Genomic DNA, 18062 nt, shown 5'->3' with positions numbered 1-18062 from the left:
GGGATCTTGTTTGGGATGAGGATCTTGTCGTGGAATCATAGAATCAATTCCATTGGAGAAGGCCTGCAGGATCATCCAGCCCCACAATCAACCCAGCACCACCATGGCCACTAAACCAGGGCCCAAAGTGCCATCGTGCATGGGGCTGTGGTGAAGGGGCAGTATGTTGGGGTGCAGACCCTGGTCTGCAGGATCAGTGGAGCTGAAACAAGAGCCAGCAAGTGTCCAAGTGGTGCTGGACTCAGGGGCAGGCATGCTCAGCTGAGAGGAGAGGGATGGGATGCTGGAGATGAGGTGCAGAATCCCATCTTGCCAGTGCCAGCACTTATGGGGCTGGCTCACAGGACAAGTCCTGCTTGGCAGGCACAAGGGGAAGGGAATAAATAGTCAAAAGTGGCTGCTGGGAATCGTTGTTAATGCAGGAAATGGCTCAAAATTAAACTCCTGTGGTGGGACATCACCTGCAGCCTTTGGCTTTGCTCAGCAGAAACCTCATCATCACTCACACCAGTACTAGACCTGGCAGGCAACAGAAAGGGCTGAACACAGCAGCACACCTCTGCCAGTGCCAGCTGGACCTTCCCCTGGGCTGTGCAGCAAGCCCTTGTGGCCCTACCTCAGTGGCTGTCCTGCAGTCCCTCTGGTTTGGGCCTTTGGAAAGGGGTTAAAAAGCTGAGCTGGTGGCCCTGGGACTTGGTGGCTGCAGGGACAAAGGTGCTGAGAGCCCAAGTCAGGATCTTTGTGTGGTGGGGAGATGCCTCAGAGCAGACAGCATAGAATCATAAATCACAGAATCAAGCAGGTTGGAAGAGAGCTCCAAGCTCATCCAGCCCAACCTAGCACACAGACCTGGCCAACCAACCAGACCATGGCACTAAGTGCCCCAGCCAGGCTTGGCTTCAACACCTCCAGCCACAGCAACTCCACCACCTCCCTGGGCAGCCCATTCCAGTGCCAATCACTCTCTCTGACAACAACTTCCTAACAACATCCAGCCTAGACCTCCCCTGGCACAACTTGAGGCTGTGTCCCCTTCTTCTGCTGCTGGCTGCCTGGCAGCAGAGCCCAACCCCACCTGGCTACAGCCTCCCTGCAGGCAGCAATGAGCTCTGCCCTGAGCCTCCTCTTCTGCAGGCTGCACCCCCCCAGCTCCCTCAGCCTCTCCTCACAGGGCTGTGCTCCAGGCCCCTCCCCCAATCTTGCTGCCCTTCTCCAAACACCTTCCAGCACCTCAACATCTCTCTTCGATTCAGGTGCCCAGAACTGGACACAGCACTCAAGGTGCAGCCTGACCAGTGCTGAGTGCAGGGACAGAAGAACCTCCCTGGTCCTGCTGGCCACATCTCTTTGGGTCCCTACCAGCCCTAACATCCTGTGATCATGTGATGAGGAGGAGAATGGCAGTGTAGAAAACCCAAGGATATGTCTCTGGAGCAGGCAGCTTCCTTCAGGAGAGGAACAGCAGCAGGCTCAGCCCTGAGCAGCAGCTGGGGCAGGGGTGCTGCTGAGGCTCTAGAAAAGAGCCTGGCACCCCAAAGGCGCTGAGATGGGCACTGTGCCAGGGCCAGAACCACCCTTCTGATGGGGTCATCCTTGCCATCAGCTGCCCTCAGGAGAGGACATGGCAACGATCTCCTTCTCTGATGAGCTTCCCATCACGCAGTGCTCCAGCTTTCTGCCGTGATTCAGCCTGAGCAGCTCAAAGGCAGCAAGGTCGTTTTCCTGTTCACTTAGCATTTTCTGTTCATTTACTCCACTTTCAGAGCTTTCCACCACGGTCACCAGGGAAAACACCCTGCCTGCAGGCCATCCCCCCACCTGCCTCCATCCCCTTCTCCTTGGAGATACCGAGGGGGCTGGAAGGGGCTCTGCTGTGAGGCCAGGCTGGGAGAGCTGGACTTGGGAAGGGTAGAGAAGAGAAGGCTCCAGGGAGACCTTCTGGTGGCCTTGCAGTGCTTCAAGGGGCTAAGCAGAAAGCTGGGGACAGACTCCTGAGCAGGGCCTGCTGTGCCAGGACAAAAGGGAGCCTCCCACAAGAGGGAGATTCAGGCTGGAGAGCAGGCAGGCATTTCCCAGCTAAAGGTTAGGTATTACTAAGAAATGTTTCTCACTGAGGGTGCAGAGGAGACAGGATGAGGCACTCGGTGCCATGGCTTCGTTTGAAGGCTTAGGTGACAGGCTGGACTCGATGGTCCTAGAGGTCTTCTCCAACCTGGTTAACTCTGTGACTCTGTGAGCCTGGCCCGGGTTGCCCAGAGAAGTGGCAGATGCTCCATCCCTGGAACCATTCCAGGGGGGTGCTGTCTGGAGCTCTGAGCAACCCACTCTAGCTACAGACGTTGGCCTAGATGACTTTTAGAGGTCCCTTCCAACCCAACCATTCCGTGATTCTACTCTCCCTGCCAGGCAGGGAGCTTCCCCCCACCCCCGGTGCCAACGCAGGGTGCGCCCGGGGGCATCCCGGCTGCGCACTTATCTGCTCTCCATCATCGCGCTGCAGGCAGCAGCCACCAGCCCCTGGGCGAAGCTCTGAGTCAGTGGCACCAGCTCCGTGCGGGGCATTCTGCAACGAGACAAACCCAAGCGCCTTCGTTCGGCCGCTCCCGGCGGCGGCGGAGCCCCGGCAAGCTCTTATCGAGCATCTGCCGGCGAGTTGCTGTTTGAGTGAGGAAAATCCCTCTTAGTTATTACAAAACTCCACAGCTTCCCAGCTCGGTGGCTTGCTCAGCACCGCTTCCTGCAAGCAGGGCTGCTGCCAGCACCTCAGCCTCCCTCGGGTTTTACCCCTGAGCTGGGCGGGATGGGATGGGGCAGGCTCCAGCTGGGCAGGTGGAGGAGAGAAGCTTCATTCTCCCAGCGTGGGTCTCGTCGGCTCATGAGCTGGGTTGGAAGGGACTTTGGTGATCACTCAGTTTCAATCACCCTGCCATGGGCAGGGACACCTCTTGCCAGCCCTGGTTGCTCAAGGTCTCGTCCAGACTGGCCTTGAACGCCTGCAGGGAGGTGGTGGAGCACAGAATCACAGAGTGTGATCGTGGAGCACAGAATCACAGAGTGTGAGCACAGATCACTCTCTCTGTCAAGAACTTCCTCCTAAGATCCAGCCTACACCTCCCCAGCTTGAGGCTGTGTCCCCTTCTTCTGGCTGCTGCTTTGCCTGGCAGAAGAGCCCAACCCCAGCTGGCTGCAGCCTCCCTGCAGGGAGTTGTGAACTGTGTACCTGTGTGTCACACTCTGTGATTCTGTGATCCACAACCTCCCTGGGCAACCTGTGCCAGTGTCTCACTGCCCTCACTGATCTCCACTCTGAACCTCCTCTCTTCCACTTCAAACCTGCTGCCCTCATCCTACCGCCACAAACCCTCCCCAGCTTTCCTGCATGGGACCACTAACTCCTTCTTCTCACCCACACCCCTGCAGGCTGCTGCGGGCTGGACCACGCTGTTTTGGGAGTCCTGCTCAGCCAGCAGCCCCCCTGAGGGCTCCTATAAACATTCAAACCCTGGAGGTTCTAGTCCCAGTGGGCCCCAGGCAGGGCTCCACCACACTTTCTGTTCCTCCTCAGGCACAGGTTAAGATCAGGCCAGGCAGAAGCCGATATGCAGATGAAGCTTAGCCTGATTTGGAGATAATCAAAGGAAACTGAGCTGCTGCCAGGAGAGAGAGAAAAAGCAAGGCTCCAGGAGGCGAGCCCGGGCAGCTCTGTGGTCCTCCCAGCCTGATGGTGCTGGGAAAGGCTGGGGCTGGGGCAGGGGCAGGGCGGGCAGGTGGCACACGCCTGCTGCCAGCTGACTCCCACCGCCGGCGGCTAACGGTGGAAACTTCCTGCCTTGCAAGATCAGAAGAGCATCTTCTACACACAGAGAGAGAGCTGGTGTCCATAGGAGCCACTCTGGAAAGTGCAGCTAAGGGAAAAACAAAGCCCTTGGGTTTTTGTTCCATTTTCCAACAGGTTCAGCAATTTCGCAGCCATAAATTGAGATGTTCCTGCACGGGCAGGTAGAGATCGCCCCCAAATCCACACGCCGCCAGCCGAGGGGAGGCTTCAGCCAGGCAGGCCATGAGCATCCTGCTGCTGCTCACCAGCCTGCTGCTCGCAGCCTGCCGGGGCCGCTCGGCCGCGCTGCTGCCGCCCACCGCCAGCTTCCTGAGGGAGAACATCATCCTGCTGAGCCGGCTGCTGCGCTCGGAGGTAGGCTCAGCCTTCGCCCTGGGCGGGCAGGGGGGTGCTGGGGCGGGGAAGGTGCTGAGCAGCCTGCTCGCCACGCTGCCGGGGGCTGAGGGACGGCAGGCAGCAGCGGGACAGGCGGGAGGCTGCCTGGGCACCCGGCGAGGGCATCCGTGCTGGGGGCTGCTGGTGCCTGACTGCTCCTCTCCCCTGTGTCTCGCTGAAGGTCCCCTGCGACGAGATGACTGTGGCAGATGTTTTTGCAGGTGATAAGGTAAGAGAGAAAATTCGCTTCTCCTTGGCCGTGTTGGGCACGGGCAGAGGCTGCCAGGGGCTGGAGGAGAGCACAAGGTGGATGTGGAGTCCTGCCAGTCCTGGTGCGGCACTGCATGGCAGCAAGGAGCCCATCAGGAGCCCCAGGCAGGGATGCTGAGCTGCCAGGCTGGTCCTCACTGCTTCCAGTGCCCACCACAGGTGGCACAGGAACAAGAAGCCCATCAGGAGCCCCAGGCAGGGATGCTGGGCTGCCAGGCTGGTCCTCACTGCTTCCAGTGCCCACCACAGTTGGCACAGCAACAAGGAGCCCATCAGGAGCCCCAGGCAGGGATGCTGGGCTGCCAGGCTGGTCCTCACTGCTTACAGTGCCCATCATAGGTGGCACAGCAACAAGGAGCCCATCAGGAGACCCAAGCAGGGATGCTGAGCTGCCAGGCTGGTCCTCACTGCTTCCAGTGCCGCCCACAGGTGGCACAGGAACAAGGAGTCCATCAGGAGCCCCAGGCAGGGATATTGGGCTGCTAGGATGGTCCTCTTCCTTCTTACACCCAGCACTGGTGTCCTCACCTTCCCACATGCATCTCCATCTGCAGCCAAAGCAGTGCCAGTGGTGAGGAGAAGGCCAGAGGGATGGGCAGGGGGTGCTGGAGCAGCACAGAGGGCTTTCAGAGGAGAGCCTTCTCCCTTGGCCTAGGCCCCCCCTCACCCACACCCACAGGTGCCTATCGCAGGGCATCTCATAGCCGGGTTGGACACTGTCCCTCTGCAGCTTCTGTGCCCCTGGTGGGAGGCTCCTCAGAGAATCAGCTCTGAGGCTGCTGCCTGAGCCAGCTCCCCCAGCCCCAGGTTCCTGTTGGCACTATACCCATGCCTTCACCAATGCCCCTTGTTTGCCTGGCAGCTGAGGGGCACAGCAGCTTCCCACGAGGGGCTGGGGCTCAGCACCCCTGGGTCGGGGTCCCTCCACCCCTCTTGCTGCAGGGACACAGCCCCTGGGGCAGCAAAGAGTGTTGTGTCCCCCCAGATGCTGATGACCAAGTGCCTGCAGACATGGCTGTGCTGGAAGGGATGGGCTGGTGGCTGGTTTGGTGGTGGCACTTGGGTGAAAGCTGAGGAGATGCAAGCAGGTGGAGCTCCCAGGGACTTGCCTGAGATCCTGCACCAAGGTGACATCAGAAGAAGACAGCTGAAATGATTTCTCATTGCCACCAGCACTTACTAGCTCCTCACCTTCCCTGTGTCTCTGCTACTGGCTTTGTCTACTCAAAGCACCCAATGCAGCCAGCCTCTTCCTAAGGGCTTTTGTTATTCCCACCCAAACCAGCTTCATTCCCACGGGACCATGCAAGAAGCAGCTCCCTGGCACAGGCCCCATGTTCAGACCTGTGACAAGAGCTGGCCCCTAATTCCAGAGAGATGTTGAGGTGCTGGAAGGTGTCCAGAGAAGGGCAGCAAGGCTGGGGAGGGGCCTGGAGCACAGCCCTGTGAGGAGAGGCTGAGGGAGCTGGGGGGGTGCAGCCTGCAGCAGAGGAGGCTCAGGGCAGAGCTGATTGCTGCCTGCAGCTGCCTGCAAGGAGGCTGTAGCCAGGTGGGGTTGGGCTCTGCTGCCAGGCAGCCAGCAGTAGAACAAGGGGGCACAGCCTCAAGTTGTGCCAGGGCAGGTCTAGGCTGGCTGTGAGGAGGAAGTTGTTGTCAGAGAGAGTGATTGGCATTGGAATGGGCTGCCCAGGGAGGTGGTGGAGTGGCTGTGCCTGGAGGTGTTGCAGCCAAGCCTGGCTGGGGCACTTAGTGCCATGGTCTGGTTGATTGGCCAGGTCTGGGTGCTAGGTTGGGCTGGATGAACTTGGAGCTCTCTCCCAACCTGCTGGATTCTATGGTTCCATGATGCTCTAAGCATGCAGGGCCAGGCTCTTGCCAGTGGTGCCCACAGACAGGACAAGGGGCAGCAGGCACAAACCAGAAGCCAGGAGGAGCTTCCTGAACAGGAAGAGAAACTTGTTTGGTGTGAGCCCTGGGGCAGGCTGCCCAGAGAGGTGCTGGAGTCTCCTTCTCTGCAGAGATTCCAGCTCCACCTGGCCACTGTGACCCTGGGCAAGCTGCTGTGGGTGCCCCTGCCAAAGCAGAGGCTTTGGACTGGCTGATCTCCAGCTGTCCCAGCCCCACCACGCTGGGATTGTGTAGGTGTGCATCACTGTGCCAAGTTCTGCTGCAGCTACACTGGCAGCTCCCTCCTCACCAGAGGTGGGAACAGAAGCAACTCCACACACAGGCACTGGGAAGCTTTGAGGTAGATCCACAGGATGGTTTGGGTTGGAAGGGACCTTGGTGATCATGTAGTTCTAACCCCCCCAGCCATGATCATGGGCACCTCCCACTAGACCAGGCTGCTCAAGGCCTCACCCAGCCTGGCCTTGGACCCCTCCAGGGAGGGAGCATCTGGAGCTGCACTTTGGAGCTGCCCTTTGGGCCAGAAATGCACTATGTGTGCTGCTGCTGAAACCATGACTGTAGAAAAAGGTCCCCAAAAGAGCCACTTGTGTCTTTTTCCAGACAGGTGATGATGTGGAGATCCTATGCAAAGCTGCTACTGTCCTATGGCAGAGCCACAGCTGCCACAGCTACCTGGAGGGCATCTACTCCAACTTGCTCAGACTGGTGGAAAGGAGGAACATGGGCTACAAGGTGAGACAGGGAGCCTCAGCAGCCTGCAGGCTGGGACATGGCTTTGCACCAGCCTCAGTTTAGCACCAGGCTTCTGCAGTCAAACACTGCAACAGGTTGCCCAGAGAGGTGGTTGAGGTCCCATCTCTGGAGACATTCAAGGCCAGACCTGGTGTGACCTTGAGCAACCTGCTGTAGGTGCAGGTGTCCCTACAGACTGCAGGGGGGATTGGATAAGATGACTTTTGAGGGCCCCTCCCAACCCAATCACTTGTGTGGCTTGGCTGGACTCAGAGAATGGTTGGACTTGGTGGTCTCAAAGGTCTTTTCCAGCCAAACTGACTCTGTGATTCCATGTCTCTATGAGGCTAAGCCCTTTGCAGCCTTCAAACTCCTCCATTCTCCCTTCCACCTCATCCAATCCTTACAGGAAGAGTGCTCAGGCTTTGGGATAGGTTGTGCAGGCAGGTGGTGGAGTCCCCATCCCTGGAGGTGTTCAGGAAACTTGTGGCCACGGCACTTCAAGTCATGGCTTAGTGGCCACGGTGGTGCTGGGGTGAGACTTGGACTGGATGACCTCAGAGCAGCAATTCCCTGGCTCTAACCTCCCCCACCCTCAGCAGCCCAGAGCAGGCTGCAGCCCCAGCTGGCTGCTGAAGGAAGCACAGCAGGGCTCACTTCTCCCTCTCGCAGGCGCCGTGCCCGGTGGCAGGAGCCACCACTACCTCCCTGAAGCAGTTCCTGATGGACTTAGGCAGAGCGCACCAACGCCTAGCGAAAAGCAGGAGCTGGGAGTGAGAAACGAGCTTGGCTTCTTGGCTTTGAACTCTAAGGATGCTGGATTGCCCCCAGAGCTTATTTATATATTTTTTTTTTTTAAATAAATGTATTTTTGGACTAAATGTGTCAGAAGCTGCCTGAGATGTTCCTCACCCAGAAGTGAAGCAGAGAGAGGAAGAGATTTGAGCGGTTGAAGGTGGGAACTGCAGCAGGGAGCAGGACAGCATCTCTGAAGGACCCTGGGGATGCTTCCTCGAGGAGCTACCTGAGGCTGCAGCCTGGTTGTGGCTGCTCAGGGGGGTGTGGGAACCTTAGCTTTAGCTGGAGGAGATGACTCCAGCCTGCTGGGTGGTGGTTACAGTCTCTGCAGCAGCACAAGACCCAAGTCCTGCAGGTATTTAGGCGTCTACCACTCTGCAACTTGCTTTGGCACAGCATGGCAGAGGCCTGTGGAAAGTCCCAGGACTCTGCAAGGTTTGGCTCCTGCATCAGCTTGAGTCACAGGACTCAGGGGAGCTGCAAGGTTAGACCACAAAAGCCTGGCAGTGAGTGCCTGGGCAGGCTGAGCCATCCTCTGGAGGAAGAAACCCACTGGGAGCTGTGCAGCTCCTGCAGCAGAGGAACAGAGCTGAGCCTCTTAAGGCTGGACAAGGGCAAGGCCCTGCATGCACATGGGTTGGGCAGCCCTTGGTATCAACACAGGCTGGTGGGCAGCCCTGAGGAGGACAACTTGGGGGTGCAAAGCAGGACATGAGCCAGCACTGAGCACTGCCAGCCCAGCACTGGCAGCGAGGGGATTCTGCCCCTCCGCTCAGACCCCTTGGCCAGCTGAGGCCAGCTCTGGAATCCTTAGCACTGCACAGACAGGGACCTGCTGGAGCAGGGCCAGAGGAGGTCACCAACATGGGGGCCCAGGAGGGATCTTCTGGCTCTCTGCAAGTCCCTGAAAAGAGGCTGGAGCCAAATGGATGTTGGTCTCTTCTCCCAAGGAAGAAGTGACAGGACAAGAGGAAAGAGGCCAAAGTTGCCCCAGGACACAGACATGAGGAACAATTTCTTCCCCTAAAGGGCTGTCAAAGCCTGGCCCAGGCTGCCCAGGGCAGTGGAGGAGTCCCCACCCCTGGAGGGGTTTCAGAGGTGTGCAGATGTGGTGCTGAGGGGCAGGGCTTGGTGGTGATTTGGTATGTTGGGCAAGTGGTTAGACTTGATCCTAAAGGTCTGTTCCAGCCTAGACAATTCCCTGTGCCTTGTCAGCTCCTTGAGGCCCATCTTAGGCTCTTCAACCAACCTCCTCCCACTGCTCTCCTGCAGGGTCTCACAGAGCATCCTCTTGTTCTGCCTCCTCTACCTCTTCTACAGGAGCTTGCTGCCCACTGCCTTGAAGCTTGGCTGGTCCCCATCCAGCCTACATTCACTTCTCCACCAGCTGCTGCAGATCAGAGCTGCACAGACTGCTTGAGCCTAACAACCAAGTCAGAGAGCTGCTGTGTGCACCGAGGGAGTTGAAAACCACACACAGAGAGGTGGGACTAGGAATCAAGACTTTTATTTGATGGGATGAACATGCTCCAGGGCCACAGGACTGCTATGTACAGTGTCAAGAAGGAGGTTTAATTGTTAACACAAAGCAGTAACCCAGGAAAAACCCCCAATAAATAAGAAAACTGTTAGAGATGAGCAGATTCTCCTCTCTGCAGCAGCTTGGCTAAGCAGAACCGTTGAGAAGGTGACAGCTGGAGATGTGCAGTGCAGTCAGAGAAAGGCACTGAGGACCATTTCCCCCTTCTCTTAAAGAAAGGCTCAGGAACAAGTTAAAGATGAACTAATTCATGTACACAACATTCAACACCAGGCAGAAGCTCGATCTTAAGGTTGATGTCCTGCAACGAGGGGAGCCTTCTGGTGGTGAGAGGAAGATGAGCACACAAGGTTTATATATCATGGGGACAGGAAGGGATGGATTAAGCTCTTAACCCCCACACAACCAACCTCCCCTCCTCCTTTAGGGACCTCTTAGGCGTTCACAGACCACCCAGAGGGTCCATGAGCTCAGCCCCACACCAGACTCCCTGCTTTGAGAAGGGAAGCTGCCAGAACTTCAGCAAAAAGCTCCAGGTAAGCCAGGGTGAGAGATCATTATGACCATGAGAAGGTTCATTTGAAGCCCTCTAGAAGAGCAGTTTGTTCTCCCAGCCCCTGTAGCAGGAGATTACAACCAGCCCAGGGCTCTCTGACCAGTTAAAGGAGCACAAGCTATAGTTTGGTTTCTCTGCTCATTTAGCTATGCAGAGGACTCAACTTGCAGCAGCAGCACTGTGAGGTTATTAAATCCTAATGCATGTGGCTCTGGAGTTAGCTTCTGTGTCTCTCTAAGAGCAGGGTCATGGCTCAGTGGTGTCACTCAGCCACTGGTGTCTGCTAGGTCAAAACAAAAACCCCAGCCATGTTCAGTGGCTTTTTGAAAGCACAGTTCAAGAGGAGCTCCCTCAGTTAATCTCAGCACAACACAAGAGAGGAACACAACAGTTTCCCCCCTGGCCTGACAGCTCTGGCCCCATCTGCTGGGACTCAACTGACCTAAGTGGTTGGGACACAGCAGCACCAAAGCCATTTTCAGCCTCTTGTTTGATAAGAAGGGTGGAACATGAGATAGAATCATAGAAGGGTTTGGGCTGGAAGGGACCTTAAATATCATCTACTTCCAAATCCCTGCTACAGGCAGGGACACCTTCCACTAGCCCAGGCTGCTGAAAGCTCCATCCAGCCTGGCCTTCAATATCTCTAGGCTTGGAGCCTCCACAACTTCTCTGGGCAACCTATTCCACTGCTTCAGCACTCTCATGGGGCAGAATTTCCTCCTAATGTCTCATCTGAATCCAGCTTGAAGCCATCAGCCCTCATGCTGTCACTCCATGCCTTTGGAACAAGTCCCTCTCCTGTAGCCACCTAAGATCCCCCTGGAGCCTTCCCTTCCACAGGTTGAACACCCCCAACTCTCCCAGCCTGGCCTCACAGCAGAGCCCTTCCAGCCCTGCCAGCATTGCTGTGGCCTCCTCTGGCCCTGCTCCAGCAGCTCCCTGTCTGTGCTGAGGACTCCAGAGCTAGCCCCAGCACTGCAGGGGAAGGTCTGAGCAGAGCAAATGGGCAGAATTCCCTCCCTACCCATGCTGCTGGGGATCAGCCCAGGAGATGTGTGGTTTCTGGGCTGCAAGAGTACAGGGATAACCCAAGTCTACCCAAGCAGATTCAAAGTAAGGTCAGCAACTCAACAGCAAAGCCTCCTGCAGCTTGGATTGGCAGGAATTCAGAATAACAACCTGCTCAGCAAGTTGTAATTACTCCAAGTACCTCCCAGAAACACTCCAGCAGTCAAACATGGCTACTAGCAAGAACTCAGGACACCCAAGGAGCTGTCCTGTTCTTCCTGCCACTTTTTCACCCCTGCTGACTGCAGGGATGTGGGACTAAATGACCTTTAAAAGGTCCCTTCTAACTCAAACCATTGAGTGACTCTACACTTAAGGACTCCATTTCTCCTATCAGTACTCACAGCTTTTTCCACCTCTGGGTAACACTAAGACCAGATGAAGTTCCAGCACCCTGCCAAAGGAGCTACTGAGATGCCTGCAGCCCATATGCTCCAGCACCAGCTACAAAACACAGAGGGATCCAAAGGAGGTGCATCTTCTGTGACACTAAAGCCATGTCTTAAAGTGAGGTGTGTCTATTAGCAGCATCAACATCAACCAAACAGAAACAAACAATAAGAGCAGCCACCACAAAGAAATGCTTATCAGAGACCAGAACTGCTTGCCTCTCAGCAGAGCACAGTCAGAGGTGATACATTCCACACAGCAAGGAACAGCAGCAGCTATTTCAGGGGATGCTACTGGGAAAAAACTGGGCAATTCCATGCCTGCTGTAATACAGGAGAGTCAAATCCATCATCACTTCCATGCCCTTGTAAACCAGGGCTAAGAAAACCACACTCAACAGTGCCAAGGCTGCAGCCAACTCTCCTGGTGTCAAAGCATCCCCCTTAAATCATCTCTGCTGTCCAGATCACAAAACAATTCACAGACAAGTCAAAAATCCCAGCTCAGAAGCATAAAAAAAAGCAGCCAAAGCAATATTGCAACACAGCTTTAAAAAGGAGGGGGGGGGGAACCCAAAGCTCTCTCTTGCCTCTGCCCCAAAAGCTTGGCTACAAATGAAAAGCACCACTTGAAAAGCTTAGGGGGTTGCCTCACTTAAAAGCATGGTCCCTTGCCAGGAGCTTCAGGCTTTTGGCATTTGTGTTTGCCCTCCCCAGGTGCTTTTGAGGTTTGTCTGTACAGAAAGGCAGCAAATAATGAGAGAAGAGCTAAGCATTTGAGCCACAAACACGATCAGGTGAGGACTATTTAACCAAAAAGGGTTTGAAGCTCTCAGGTTTGGAGCCACCAGGTGCAAGAGAGAGAGAGAGGGGAGCTAATGAAAGCTGCCAGGTGTGTGTGTGTGTGTGCACAAAGCAGGGCAGGAATCTTGATTCAGCAGCCTAAGAAATGTCAGGAGCTCATCAACTCTTTGGAGTTACCACCTAGGAGCTTTGTCTGCTATAGTTTTGCCACACATTTACCACGTGGAGTTTCACAACCTGTTTAATAGTCTGTTAATATAACATACAGGACAACTAAGGACAAAGAGATGGGTTGGTTAAAATCAAAAGCTCCATACCAGCAAGGTATGGTTTTGATACAGCTTAGGGGGTTGGGGGAGGGAAGGAAGGGGAAGTTCAAACTGTGCCATCTCCTGGAATTCCATATTCTGGTCCAATTTTATAGACTCACTGAACAGGCAAATCCTGACCAGGTCACACCTACTGCAGCAGGGAGTCAATGACAGCTCCTGGCTTTGCCGAACGTTTTCTGTTTGGAGAGTAAGAAAGGGAAAGGGGGAGAGGAAGGGGGTGGGAAACAAACAAACAGACAACACCACACACACATCACTATGTTGTCTAAGAAACAGAGGGACCAGCCACAGTTCAAGTCCAAACTAACACACAGTGTTACTCTGCCACGAACACAGCAAAACCAAACCAAAATCCACCAGGCTGAAATCTCCTCCCTCCCCCCCCCACCCTCAATACCATATTCCTGGGCTGTGTCAGATCTTCAACTGACCCACAAAACATGGCCAAATAAATAAAGAAGCCAGAAGATGGCAATGAAGCAAAACAAAGCATCAGAAAATTCCCCCCAAAGAGGTCCTCTTGGACAAGATTTCAGCTTGGTTCTGCCCCCGCTTGGCACCAGCAAACTCGGTACTGTGGCCAAGTGATTGAGTTTTCACCTCTCCTTAGGCAATTGTTTGAAGGCTTGGGCTAAGTTTGCACACACAAACTTAAGCCTTCCCCTGGGTTAATCCCCCATGACACAAAGATACTCCAAAGTTCTTCACCTTCTACCAGTCTTGGGCCTGGATCTTCCTTTAGAGGTCCTGGGTCTCTCCAGCTTCAGCAGCGACTGCCTCAAGCTTTCTTCAGTGTAAGCCAAGTAAACGTGGGAAAGGTCCACCTCAAAGGGCTGGGGAAAAAACAAACAACCCCACAAAAGATCATCAGAAGCATTTATGCACTGATCAGTGTTGCTTTGGGGATGCTACAAGGACCCATCTCACAGCTGGAAGTGGATGGTTTTACTGCAAGCATGCAGCGGGAGGCACAGGCAGCAGAGCTTCACCTCTGCAGTTGAAGAGAAGCTCATAAAGCCACTCACATCTTTCTCTTTCTTGTCCAGGACAGGGGTTTGCTTCCTCATGTTGTTTCCTGTATATGCCACACATTTCTGGAAGAAAGAAAGGTTTGTCAGCAAAGTCTTGCTTTGGAAGAATCATTTGGGTTGAAAAAGATCTGTCAGGTCACTGCCTCCACCTGAGGCTGGTGCTAAACCACAGCCCTCAGCACCACATCTCTGAAACATCTCCAGGGGTAGGGATTCAACCACCTCCCTGGGGAGCCTGCTCCAGTGCTAGAGACCCCTTTCAGTGAAGAAGCTTCTTATGTCCAACCTACACCTCCCCTGGTGCTACTTGAGGCCATTTCCTCTCATACTATCACTTGTGCCTTAGGAGAACAGACCAATCCCCACCTGGCTCCAACCTCCTTTCAGAGAGCTGTAAGAGATTGAGGTTCTCCAGGCTGAACAATTCCAGTTCCCCCAGCTGCTCCCCACCAGCCCTGCTCTTCAGACCATTTTGTTGCCCTTTTCCAGCCCCTCAGTGTCCCTCTGGGAGTGAGTGGCCCAAAACTGAGCACAGCACTCCAGATGCAGCCTCCCCAGTGACAAGCACAGAGGGTCAGTACTCTGCTGGCCACACGAGTGCTGATCCAAGCCAGGATGCTGGTGGCCTTCTTGGCCACCCAAACACACAACAGCTCACATGCAGCCAGCTGTCAGCCAACACTCCCAGGTCTTTCTCCATCCTGGCAGCCTGCCAGCCACTCCTGGCAACCCCAAGTCTATACAAAGAGACTCTGTGCCCTTCTGGGCTGACTCCCCAGGAGGCTGTGCCAACACCAGCCCCGAGCTTACCAGCTGCCACTCTCCAATGTCTTCATTCCAGTGAACGTAGTTCTCAATCTTTTCCTAGAGAGAGGAGCACAGGAGGTGCTGCAGCCTTGCACAATCATCCCTCCAGCTGCATTTCCCAGCCCTGAAGGGCTGGGCACATCACTTAACAGCAGCCCTGAGCGTGCCAAGTGGTTGTTAATCAGCACTGTGATATCACTGAAACCTGCTCTAGGCAAAGCTCAGTCCTTGACTGCCAGGAGGTTGACTACATGACCTGCAAAAGGTCCCTTCCAAATCAAACCATGCTGATTCTGAAGGGGACCTACAGGAAGGCTGGGGAGGGACAGTGGACAAGGTCTTGTAATGACAGGACAAGGAGGAATGGGTTTAAAGTGGCAGAGGGGAGATTGAAACTGGATGTTAGGAAAGGGTTCTTGACAGTGAGGGGGGTGAGACACTGGCACAGGTTGCCCAGGGAGGTTGTGGAGCACAGAGAGTGAGGGTGGTGAGACACTGGCACAGGTTGCCCAGGGAGGTTGTGGAGCACAGAGTGAGGGTGGTGAGACACTGGCACAAGTTGCCCAAGGGAGGTTGTGGAGCACAGAGAGTGAGGGTGGTGAGACACTGGCACAGGTTGCCCAGGGAGGTTGTGGAGCACAGAGAGTGAGGGTGGTGAGACACTGGCACAGGTTGCCCAGGGAGGTTGTGGAGCACAGAGTGAGGGTGGTGAGACACTGGCACAGGTTGCCCAAGGGAGGTTGTGGAGCACAGAGTGAGGGTAGTGAGACACTGGCACAGGTTGCCCAGGGAGGTTGTGGAGCACAGAATCACCCAATGTGATCAAAGATCACATCAAAGATCACATTGGGTGATTCTGTGCTCCACAACCTCCCTGGAGGTGTTCAAGGGCAGCTGAATGAGCTTTGAGGTCACTTCCAACCTAGACCATTCTATGTTCAAAACCCCCTGTTTACAGTCTGAGAGGACTACCACTTCCAGATTGCAGGCACCAAAGATCCCACTTCTAGCACTGGTTTCCCATTACACCCAAGCCATCAGGATAAACAATAAACACCATGAAACATAGTGGGAAAAGAAATGAGGGATTAAAGTGAAATAATTTTTGGGTTCTCTATTAGTGTGCATCATAATTTCTCCCCAGACCTACACAGGTTGGAAGAGACCTCAAGGACCATCTAAATCCAACCTGAAGGTCATCATGAATTTCCTGCCTAATGTGGTCATAATCCAAAGAAGAAGTGAAGAGTTCCAAGCTTCTTCTTTCTCCTTTTAGTATCAGACTCTGAAGCACAGTAGAAAAAGGAGGATTTGAAGGGTGACTACAGCAGTCAGACAGGTGATGAATGGGACAATGAGCTGTGAGAGAACTGAGATTAGCACAGCCCTCTGCTTCCAGCCCCTGCCACAGTGCTTCCCTAAAGGGTTCCAGAACCAACCTTATCCAGTCTTCTGAGAAACACAAAGCCATTCTGCATTCCTTATGCACATGGGGGTGCTGCTTTTGGAGCCAAATGCACCCAGTGACCTTCTGGCAACTCAACTACCAGCTGAAGTCCACCAGGTTACAAGAGTCACTCAATAAAAGCATCTTTTCCTGCCCCACCATCAGCTGGTTTCAACAGTCCAGGTAAGGAGGAGGAGAGGGAAGGAGAAGGGAAGGGGATGGAAGGGAGAGGAGGAGAAGCAGGGGAAGGGAAGGGGATGGAAGGGAGAGGAGGAGAAGCAGGGGAAGGGAAGGGGATGGAAGGGAGAGGAGGAGAAGCAGGGGAAGGGAAGGGGATGGAAGGGAGAGGAGGAGAAGCAGGGGAAGGGAAGGGGATGGAAGGGAGAGGAGGAGAAGCAGGGGAAGGGGAGGGGATGGAAGGGAGAGGAGGAGAAGCAGGGGAAGGGAAGGGGATGGAAGGGAGAGGAGGAGAAGCAGGGGAAGGGAAGGGGATGGAAGGGAGAGGAGGAGAAGCAGGGGAAGGGAAGGGGAGGGAAGGGAGAGGAGGAGAAGCAGGGGAAGGGAAGGGGATGGAAGGGAGAGGAGGAGAAGCAGGGGAAGGGAAGGGGATGGAAGGGAGAGGAGGAGAAGCAGGGGAAGGGAAGGGGATGGAAGGGAGAGGAGGAGAAGCAGGGGAAGGGAAGGGGATGGAAGGGAGAGGAGGAGAAGCAGGGGAAGGGAAGGGGATGGAAGGGAGAGGAGGAGAAGCAGGGGAAGGGAAGGGGAGGGAAGGGAGAGGAGGAGAAGCAGGGGAAGGGAAGGGGAGGGAAGGGAGAGGAGGAGAAGCAGGGGAAGGGAAGGGGAGGGAAGGGAGAGGAGGAGAAGCAGGGGAAGGGAAGGGGATGGAAGGGAGAGGAGGAGAAGCAGGGGAAGGGAAGGGGATGGAAGGGAGAGGAGGAGAAGCAGGGGAAGGGAAGGGGAGGGAAGGGAGAGGAGGAGAAGCAGGGGAAGGGAAGGGGAGGGAAGGGAGAGGAGGAGAAGCAGGGGAAGGGAAGGGGAGGGAAGGGAGAGGAGGAGAAGCAGGGGAAGGGAAGGGGAGGGAAGGGAGGGGAGGAAGGAGAGGAGGGGAAGGGAAGGGGATGGAAGGGAGGGAAGGAGGGAGGGGAAGAGGATGGAACAGAGAGGAGGAGGAGGAGAAAGGGACTCCAACTCTGTGTTTGCCAGCCAGGAGAAAAGGCAGAGGGCTCAGCTTCAGCTCTGTGCCCTTACCTGATAGTCCTGAGGAATGAAGTTGTCTATGATGAGCATCTGCAGACGAAGCTCTCTGCTCAGCTGCCGAATGTTCTCCAGCAGTCCTTCAATCTCTCTCTGGTGCTCTTGTTGCAGATCTGCCATCTGAGGACAAAGCAGGCATTGGGGAGTCAGCACCAGCTTAAGCCCTGGTAACAGCCTAAAAGAAAACAGTCCTCTGCCTACATGAGGCTTTTGGGCAGACAAAGCAAGCTCTGGCTCTAGCTGCTAGAACTCTGAAGAATAAACCCACCCTGAGATGTTCAGCTCAGAGATAGCTGAGAGGAGCCTTAAGGCCTCAGCTTCCTAAAAGCCAGACTGGCCTTCTGCCAGCTCAACTTCTGCACCAGCTAAGAGCAAACAAAGCATGCAGACAAGTCTCTGTCTCTGGCAAGATTTCAAGGAAATCCTCTGATGCTGAAGATAAAAATGCATTTTTTATGACACAGGAACTCTAGATACCAGCCAGAGGACACAGTGATCCAGTGATTGAGGAAGAGATGAGGGCAGCAGGCAGAAAAGACAGAGAGCTAAGGGCAGGGAGCCCTTGAGACACTGCAAAGCAAATTGGGCTGCCAGAAAACATTTTGCTTAGTGGCTTTCATAGAACCAGGGAGTGCCTTGGAACCTTAAAGGTCATCCAGTTCCAACTCCCCTGCCATGGGCAGGGACATCTTCCACTAGCCCAGGTTGCTCAAGGCCTCATCCAGCCTGGCCTTGAACACCCCTAGGGAGGGAGCATCCACAATCTCCTTGGGCAACCTGTGCCAGTGTCTCACCACCCTCACTGGGAAGAATTTCCTCCTTCCAGTCTCAATCTGCCCTCCTCAAGCTTCAATCCGTTCCCTATCACCACAAGCCCTTGTAAGTGCTGAATCTCCCAGGGCCTCAC

General features: G+C 55.0%; 2 protein-coding genes across 5 annotated transcripts in view; one reads left to right on the top strand and one right to left on the bottom strand.

The window, feature by feature from the left end:
• The first annotated feature begins 4060 nt into the window (after positions 1–4060).
• On the top strand, positions 4061–7903 carry IL4 (interleukin 4). Its single transcript, XM_064162244.1, has 4 exons — positions 4061–4192; positions 4395–4442; positions 6995–7126; positions 7799–7903. The coding sequence occupies exons 1-4, from the start codon at positions 4061–4063 to the stop codon at positions 7901–7903; spliced, it is 417 nt and encodes a 138-aa protein (XP_064018314.1).
• A 1512-nt stretch (positions 7904–9415) lies between these two features.
• KIF3A (kinesin family member 3A) overlaps positions 9416–18062 on the bottom strand; it is a 31830-nt gene continuing 23183 nt past the window's right edge. For all 4 annotated transcript variants that reach the window (XM_064161517.1, XM_064161518.1, XM_064161519.1 and 1 more), the window contains 5 exons: positions 17150–17275; positions 14458–14511; positions 13642–13710; positions 13325–13449; positions 9416–12792 (listed from right to left, as the gene is read on the bottom strand). In XM_064161517.1, the coding sequence (XP_064017587.1) occupies positions 12744–12792; positions 13325–13449; positions 13642–13710; positions 14458–14511; positions 17150–17275 (423 nt within the window). In that variant the 3' untranslated portion in view covers positions 9416–12743. The remainder of the gene's footprint in view (positions 12793–13324; positions 13450–13641; positions 13711–14457; positions 14512–17149; positions 17276–18062) is intronic.

This window comes from Pogoniulus pusillus, chromosome 22 (assembly GCF_015220805.1).
Source record: "Pogoniulus pusillus isolate bPogPus1 chromosome 22, bPogPus1.pri, whole genome shotgun sequence".
Taxonomy (NCBI): Eukaryota; Metazoa; Chordata; class Aves; order Piciformes; family Lybiidae; genus Pogoniulus; species Pogoniulus pusillus.
Note: the sequence above shows the minus strand (reverse complement) of the source record. Positions and strands in the feature narration are given on the sequence as shown.

Coding starts and splice junctions, on each gene's coding strand:
- IL4 (XM_064162244.1), top strand. CDS start 4,061: ATGAGCATCCTGCTGCTGCTCACCAGCCTGCTGCTCGCAGCCTGCCGG. Junction 4,193..4,394: donor GCCGGCTGCTGCGCTCGGAG/GTAGGCTCAGCC, acceptor GTCTCGCTGAAG/GTCCCCTGCGACGAGATGAC. Junction 4,443..6,994: donor ATGTTTTTGCAGGTGATAAG/GTAAGAGAGAAA, acceptor GTCTTTTTCCAG/ACAGGTGATGATGTGGAGAT.